This window comes from Eublepharis macularius, chromosome 6 (assembly GCF_028583425.1).
Source record: "Eublepharis macularius isolate TG4126 chromosome 6, MPM_Emac_v1.0, whole genome shotgun sequence".
Classification (NCBI taxonomy): Eukaryota; Metazoa; Chordata; class Lepidosauria; order Squamata; family Eublepharidae; genus Eublepharis; species Eublepharis macularius.
The window spans coordinates 90,371,869-90,380,537 of record NC_072795.1 but is presented as its reverse complement, the minus strand read 5'-3'; the positions used below and the strand labels follow the sequence as shown (position 1 = coordinate 90,380,537).

The window sequence follows — 8,669 nt, the reverse complement described above, 5'->3', positions numbered from 1 at the left end:
AAGGTAGCTTACAACATTGTTCTCTCCTCCATTTTATCCTCACAACAACCCCTACGTTAGGCTGAGTGAGCCTAGCTCAAGCTCCATGAGTGGGGATTCAAACCTGGATCTCTCAGTTCCTAGCGTGACAGTCTAACCACTACACCACATTTCCTCTCCCACTGGCTTTAAATCACACTTGATATTTTTTCCTTACCAGATATTTCAGTTCAAGTATTTGTTGCTACTGAGATATAATGTTAACAAACTACTTCTAAACTCTGTTTATGAAATATGTCAAAATACTCTAAATCAGATCACACTTTATTTTCCCAGAAAACCCATGTCACTGAGGGTGGAACCACACGAGACGCATACGCACATGTCGGATCCTGGGAAATGTAGTCTTTTTTAAAAAAAACAGCCGCTCGATGTGATTCTCAGCTGGGGAGAAGCGCAACTGGAGGGACTTTCTCTCCCCACCCCTCTCCTTCTCTCTCAAAAATCCTCCCGGATCCCAGGATGAGGGTGGGGGTGTGCGGTGGTGGGGAAATGACGTAACAAGAGGCAGGAAAAAAGCCAAGGTGTTTTGCAAATGAGAGAGAAACCCAGTCTCTCCCATTCTTCTCCCAGCAGGGTTTTGTTATATCCCACCCCCTGCCCCTGCCTCTGAGCTCCTGAAGGAAAATCGAGTGGAGTGAATTTTTGAAAGAGAATCTCTCCAGTTGAATGGCTATAAGAAAATCCACTTGGCTTGGTTTTCCTCCAGGAGTTTGGTGGTGCCGGGGCGGGTGGTGGTGGTGGTGGTGGTGGTGGCAAACATGTCCTCTTCACATGTAATTCATCTCCTGTGTTTCAGCTCTGAGCCCAATGATACTTTGAGGTGCACTGGAGTTCCAGTAAGAATAGTTATGCACAAGCTGGGGACCTGCAAGGATTTGCTGGGCCATCTAATTTTTCACTCCTCCACTAATTCTTTCTTTCCCCTGACAGTCCCCATAGTCTCTTCCCTTTTCCCACCCACCAGCAAGCCTATCTTCATCTATGCCTGTCTTCAGCTTTCCTTCTTCCTTCCCTAAGCAACCTCTACCTAGGAAAACTATGGCTCAATTGAGTAGTGCTGGTTGCCAGACCAGGCCTGGTTTCATAGTGGGAAAACTGCAAGGACTTTCAGGGGGAATTTCACTTTCCCCATATCCCCTTTCCCTACACTTTCCTCTTTCTGCATATCCTAACCTGCCCATGATCCCTTCTCTCCTTCCCACTAACTAACCTACCCTCAGTTATAGTTATTTACTTTCTGCACAATGAGGACCCAAAGCAGCATACATCATTCTGCTACATTTTATCCTCACAAAAACCCTGTGAGGTAAGTTAGGTTGAAAGTATGTGACTGGCTCTAGGTCACCCAGTGAACTTCCATGGCTGTAGAAAAGCAAGACTTGAAGTCCAACAGCAGGGTGATGTATCTGACAAAAGGAGTTGTCGGACTCCTCTTCCTGTGCAGGGGTGGAATCCAGGGCTGCAACCCTCTTCAGGGGTACCTTGTCCAGCATCAGGCCAAGGAAGGACCCTCAGAATAGGGGGAAGAGGGGGTTGCTTTAACACCCTGTTTTCTCCCCTCACCAGCCCTCCCAAGTGTGGCTCAGGAGGGGCCTGGCTCTTCCTTCTTGGCTTCTCCCAGCTTCCCTTTTTGAGGCCATCCTTGGGGGCGGGCCAACCCAGGCTCCTCCTCTCCCTCTCAGGGGTGTGAAAAGCCCATCTGAGGGCTTCCACTGATCCCTCCCCCACTTCCTGGAGATGGCTGGCAGCCTGTCGGCTGACTCTCATGGGCATCTGCCTCCTCCAGGCTCTCCTGCTCTTCACATTTCACTTCCCAGGGGAAAGACCTCAGGAGGGTCTCCTCCCCACAAAGGCCAAGGAATATGAAGAATCCTATTGGACACCACAGCATCTTTTTACTAAGATTTTAAGCATTGTGTCTAATTTGACAGTGTAATTCACAAAATGCATGGTTAAACATATGCTTTGATCATGTTTAGGCATTTGGCCCTTTTGGGGGGAAGCTATTAGTCATATTAATTTTGTGTTAGAAAACTCATTTATTTTTGAGGATATTAAAGCGCTGTTAAACTACTTGCCCGTCTCTTGAAATCTAACCAATGGTCAACATAAATGGACTCTCCATGCCCTTACAGTTGCTAAAAGACTTATACTTCAACATTGGAAAGACAAAATCACACCTATAAATCAGTGGATTGAAGACCTTATAAACTTATCAACATTTGAACATATTGCATATATAAGGCAACTGTGCATGGACTTATATTTAAATATTTAGAAATCTTTTATCGATACCGATATATAGATTTCCCAATAATGTTTATGTAGCCAGCACTGTTCTCTTTCTTTTTTCTTTTCTCTCCCGTTTCCTTAAAAAAAATTTTTTTGTACTAAAAAAGGGAGAAGAAGAATTCTTCCTTATTTTTGAAGGGTAGATATCAGCGCCATGCTAAGGTTTTCCATGTTGCTAATATATTTTTACCATTTGTACGGCATCTGAAATTCTGCATTTGACAAATATTTTCACAAGATTTTTAAACGTTTATTTCAGTAATGGAATGGTGCAAAATAAATGTTCTTTAACAAGTGCCAAAGAATTTCAACTATATTTAAATACCAAACAGAATTTTTTAAAGATTGATTGAAAATGAAATACCATGCAATGAGAAAGGTTTTTTTTTTTAAAAAAATTGATGATTCACCTCTGTTACTTTAGTGACATAAACCCTTTAGTGACATGCATACTTTGGTATATTCCCTTTCCAGGGTACAGATATTCAAGGACATCTGTTGAATTGGCATTGTGCCTACAGTTACAGTGCTACAGGAGTTGTTCTGATTGCGCTGTTGCTAAAGAAGACTTTGGATAGCTTGGAGTCCAAAGCACAACAATGAAAGGTCTTTCTTACCTTTGTCTCATGATGATATCGCTATATTTGATGCTTTCTAATACTTCATGATATCAACTCACACTGATACTGTCTACCAATCAATGCTGTTAATTCTCAGAAGGGAAAGAAAACCAGTTGTTTTCAGGGGCATCTCATAGATACTTGAAAGTGAAACAAATGATATACTAGCTTGTTGGTGTAGCTCCTCTTAAAAAAAAATTGCATTGAGCCAAATTTGGCTTCTTTAATATGCCTGCCATCCCTTCTGAGTTGTACTGGGGGAAAAAGGGCAAACAAACATGCAAAGGATTTAGACTGAAAAAACTAAGGTAATTTTGGGATCGTGGGTACCCTCTTATTCAGACAATAGTTCTTGTAAAATGTGCCATCAGTGTTTTGTTTTAAACTGTATATTGAGAACTAAACTATAATTCATAAAAAGTTCAAATTTCTTGATGTCACCATTTCATATTTAGACTCCATAACTAACAGATTGCATTCAGTTGTCACAACATACTGTAATTAAACTGACCTTTATTTATACCCCATTTATATCCCACCTTCCTCTCCACTGAACCCAAAGTTGCAGACATCTTTCTCCTTTCCTCCATTTTATCTTCACAATAACAGCCCTATGTGGTGGGTAAGGCTGAGACTTAGTAGGAGCATACTTACAGCAAAAGAATACGCAGTAGTACAGTCTACAGTTCCTATCTCTTTACCAAAGCATCTTTCTGAGCCACTTTCTGATAGTACAGCCCTCATACCTGGGTGTCCTGAATTGGTTTTGCATAGTTTGTAGAAAGCCAGTAGTGTGGGAGTCTTCCTAACTTCATCAGGTGGGTTCTGTAAGGTGGGGACCACAACAGAGAACACACATGTATCAGCAGTTGTTGATTTTGCTCATTTTCAGGATGGTACCTGCACCAGGTGTTGCTCAGATGAGTACAGAGAGTACAGAGAGAGAGAGAGAGAGAGAGAGAGAGAGAGAGAGAATCCTGCAGATATTAGGAACCAAGGCCTGTATGTGATAGCCAGTATCTTGAACTGAGACAGTAACTAATGGGCAGCCAATGGAGTGACTGCAGAGTGCGAATAATATGCATCCTTCGTCTAGCTCCTGATAACGGAACTTGGCATCCCGCATCAGCTGGAGTCTACAAGTTGTCTTCCAAGTTGTCTTTGAGGAGAGACGTATGTAGAGTGCATTACAGTAGTCTAGTTTCGATGTTACTGTGATGTGAATACAGGTAGCCAGATCGGCTGTATCAAAGTAGGAGGTGATCTTCCAGCTAGACAGAGTAGGAAGAAGGCGTTTTTTGCAGGTGTATTACTTTGCATCTTCAGCAGCAATGCCAGATTCAGTATAACCCCTAGGCTTTTAACGGAGTCTGCAAGGGTCAACTGAACTTCATGAAAAGTGAGAAGCACAGTGTCCTTCAAGATATCTACCTTTCCAATCAGCATCACTTCTGTCTTGACAGGGTTCCGTTTGCTTGTTCTCTTTCAGCTGTGGTGATTCAAGATCTCTACTGCATCATCAGGGGATTTAAATAGAGAGATAAAAAGTGGGATGTCATCCGCATATTGACATCCAATTCCATAGCTATGAATGAGTTCTTCTTAAGGCTTTACATAGAGGTTGAATAACATGGTCTTGACCTGGATAGGCCAGGAGAGCCTGATCTTATCAGATCTCAGAAGCTGAGCAGGGTGGGCCTTGGTTAGTAATTGAATGGGAGACCTCCGATGAAGACCAGGGTTGCAGAGGCAGGCAATGGCAAACCACCTCTGTTAGTTTTTTGTCACAAAAATCCCACCAGGGGTCACCATAAGTCAACTCTGACTTGAGGGCTTGATTTCATTTTTCATTTGAATAACATGGGGGATGCGTTTGCACACTGTAGAACCCAGTGAGATTTTTGCCACACAGTACCCATGTGCTCCCCTTTCCCCTCACCCCCCTTACATCTCCTCACACCATGAAGGCTTTCAGGTTTGAGAATATGATATGCAAATTGTGTTCATACCTGTTGCAGATCACAGTTTACTGAAAACTTGGTACAATGTCTGAAATGCAGCCATAGCTTGATACAATCATAAAATGCTACTGTCCTCAGTTGGATCATCATTCTCCCTGGTCTAGCATTGCTTGTTCTTAAGAAGTAGCAGTTCTCCAAGTTCTCAGGGTGAGGTCTTTACATATTCCCTTCTTGCTCCCTTGTCTTTTAAATGGCAGCACTTCCTGAAAATGGGCATCCATATAAAATTTATTAGGAATTTTTTCCAGGCCTGAAAATATATTTGAAGTACTCGTTTTAAAAGAATAGTATTTTGAATTGATACCTTTACTTTTTGAAATCATTCTAAAAATTGGGCTTAGTGGGCTGATTAGTCCTTTTCATTCATGTCTTTTTAATTTGCTTTTTATTAAACATAAAAAGTATTTTGTTTCTGAAATGTCAAGTTCTTGAAATGTTAGATATGGGGATATTGAGAGAGTGTACATTTATACTGACATTTATTTTTATTTCTAATATTTGGTGTGATAAGCTACACAAGAGGGAGATTTGTGTAAAATTTAACAGGCTAACAGGACTGGTAGATGTCATCAGTTTTTCTGTGGGGGAGTATATGGGACATTATTGATTTTGTTCATGGTGGTGAGCTGCATTAGAATTGTTGGTTGCTTGCAAGATAAAGGTACATTGTGTGAAAAACTTACCTAGCGATTAGAAAAGAGGATTCTTGCTGAATTTGGATTTTACGGGTTCTTCAAAAAAGAGTGATATCCCTTGGTGGCTCTTACAGTTGCTGGTCCTGCAAAGATCTTTAAAAAATTAATTGCATGTTCACTAAAATAGAATTTAAGTAACTCAGGCTTCTGGCAGGTTTAGCCATCTCTCTTTTGTGCAGGGTTGACAAAACAGCTTGAGGATGGCTTTTTTTTTTTTAGGATCTTCCTTGCTTTAAATAATAGTTGTGTCACAGTGCATTTCTCTTAACAGATAAATTTATTTTATATTTGGCAAAATTTTAAAAGTGTTTTTAAATATACTTTGATATGTTATATAGGACACTTTGAAAAAGTAAAAGCAAAATGAATGCCTTCTCTGTCTTTTATCTCGTTTTGAGCCATATCATTTAAAGCCAACATGCATCTTGCTACCCTTATCAGGGTGCATGTTGTCTTCCAGAAAAGTCCTATTAAACTGCTTACTCATTGTATGTTCAATGCCACTGTTAATTATCTTTCTTATGAAGCACAACTGGTAAAGCAATTGTATAGAGGAGTCCTCTAGATCTAATTTAGATATATTTCTGTGTTGTGTTTCTGCATTCTTAGCAAGTCTCCAGTAAACAATGAAAGTTCTGTTGCTGAAAGATCCTAAAGAAAATGAAAATGGACCGGATCCATACATAGAAGTAAGTAACCTTGGAAAAGATTTATACGTTTGTATTTTAAATACAATTTACATTTCAAATCTTGTTCCACACTTTACATTTATAGACCACCTTAAGCAGAGTAACAATCTGCTAATAGTCCACAGACCATATGTTAGGGTGAGCAATGTACAGTTAATGTGTGCCCTCTTCCACCTTTCTTTCCGGAAGCTTATTTTCAAGTTTCAAACAAGTTGATAATGGTCAAGGTCAGGAAACAGAACTTTCATATATATCTGCAGATTTCATGTATTCAGCACTTTTGTAATCACTATTATGATGTTTAAAAGGTTGGAAGTTTCAGTTGTAGGAGAAAAAAAATACTTCCCAGCCCGCTAGGAATTATTTGCAGAAATGACAGGTCATGCATAACACTGTCCCTGTAGTCAGATGTGATTGGACTTTCAAGGAGGAATATCTAGTTTGAAATCAAACTTCTAAAGCACTGCCCAGATTCCTCAAAATCTTTTGAGTAGGCCTTTAGTGGTCTACTAAAGCTCAAGACTGGTGTTTTAGTTGTCTACTAAAGATCATCCATGTGATCTTCTGAAGTGAGATGGGTGGGAAATGTGCCACCTTGGTGTTTATTAAATCTCCCTAACGTTTGCATCCAGTAGCACCTTAAAGACCAACTAGATTTCCAGAATATGAGCTTTCAAGAGCCCCCTTCATCAGATCTGGCGAAGTTACCTGATGAAGGGAGCTCTGACTCTCGAAAGCTCATACTCTGGAAATCTCATTGATCTTTAAGGTGCTACTGGACCTGAATCTTGCTCTTCTGCTATGGACAAACATGGTTACCTACCTGAAACTATCTTTTCCCTACGGAATCCCAGTCTTTATTGAACTTTAGGAAGAGTGTTAAGACATAGATTTTTAGTCCTGTTTGAACTAATGTGTGTCCGTAACATTAGTCTAATGCTGTATGCATGTTGTATACAGATCAGTGCATTTATGTACATAGGTGTAATATGCAAGATACTCTTGATGTCAATGTTGGTTACGCATGTTCCTTAGTAGAAACTATAATGTATGTGTGTGGGCCCATTCGTGTGCACTCATGCTTCAAGCTAGCCTATGGGACAGAGATGGCCATGGGAGATTTGGTTGATTACGTCCATCTGAATGTAAACAAAGGCCATGCTTCTTTGTTGCTCCTAGTGGAGTTATCTGCAGCCTTTGATACTGTGGATTGTGCCATCTTGTTGAGGCATTTGGAAGCAGAAGTAGGTATAAGGGGATGTGCTTTGGACTTGTTCAAGTCATTCCTCACATACTGGACTCAAAGAATTGCTATTGGAGATCTGTTATCTTGAGAGTAGAAGTTGTTCTGTGAGGTTCTACAGGGTGTAGTGCTATCCCCCATATAAGGCCCTTAGGACAAATATCCCCAGTTTGGGGGTTGGATGTCATTAGCATGCTGATGGCACCCAGTTCTGTATCTGTCTAAATGATGATGCAGTAAAGGTCTTAAATTGCTGCCTGTCTGCTGTGGTTAAAAGTGAACACATTTAAAAAATAACAAAAAAGGAGTGAATAAATTGAAACTAAATCCTGACAAGACAGAGATAATGCTGGCTGGGAAGGCAGAGATCTTGAAGGACATTTTGCTTCCCGTCTTTAATGGAGTTTAGCTAACCCTTGCTGACTTGGTTGAGAGCCTAGGAGTCATACTACTACTGGGGAAGATAGATACTGCAGCTGCAAAAAATGCTTTCTTCCAACGCATTTTAGCCCAGAGGATAACCCCCTACCTTGACTTGGCTGATCCAACCACTTGGATCCCCATGTGGCAACACTGAGACTAGCCTATGGCAGTGCACTCTATATAGTTCTCCTGGACTGGACTGTAATGCAGTCTACACAGGTCGAAGTCAACTCTGAGACTTCAGGTGTTGCAGAATAATAGCTTGGCTTTTATCAGAAGCTAGGCAGAGCATGCATGTTATTTCCATTCTACAGTTCATCTGTTGGCCGCCCATTAGTTATTGGGTTCAGTTCAAGGTACTGGCCCTTCATGGCCTTAGACCCTCTTATCTGTGGGTCTGCCTCTCCATCTGTGCTCCAGCACAGCAGCTTCACTCATCTGAGCAGGGCCTTCTCCAGGTGCCACTCTGCAAATGGGCAAGATCAACGACTGCTAGATATGCATGCATTCACTGTTGTGGTTCTCATCTTATAGAATGGCCTGCCTGATGAGGTTTGGAAGGCTTCCACTCTCTTGGCATTCTGCAAAACTGAATTATTCAGGAGGGATTTTTTACACAGGTAGTAGGACAATACTTTAATGGA

General features: G+C 41.0%; 1 protein-coding gene across 4 annotated transcripts in view; it reads left to right on the top strand.

The window, feature by feature from the left end:
• Positions 1 to 8,669, top strand: part of UROS (uroporphyrinogen III synthase) — a 44,573-nt gene that overhangs the window by 1,856 nt on the left and 34,048 nt on the right. For 2 of the 4 annotated variants that reach the window (XM_054982954.1, XM_054982957.1), the window contains exons 2-3: positions 2,809 to 2,940; positions 6,280 to 6,359. In XM_054982954.1, the coding sequence (XP_054838929.1) occupies positions 6,297 to 6,359 (63 nt within the window). In that variant the 5' untranslated portion in view covers positions 2,809 to 2,940; positions 6,280 to 6,296. The remainder of the gene's footprint in view (positions 1 to 2,808; positions 2,941 to 6,279; positions 6,360 to 8,669) is intronic. The other 2 variants (XM_054982956.1, XM_054982955.1) reach the window with 1 other exon arrangement.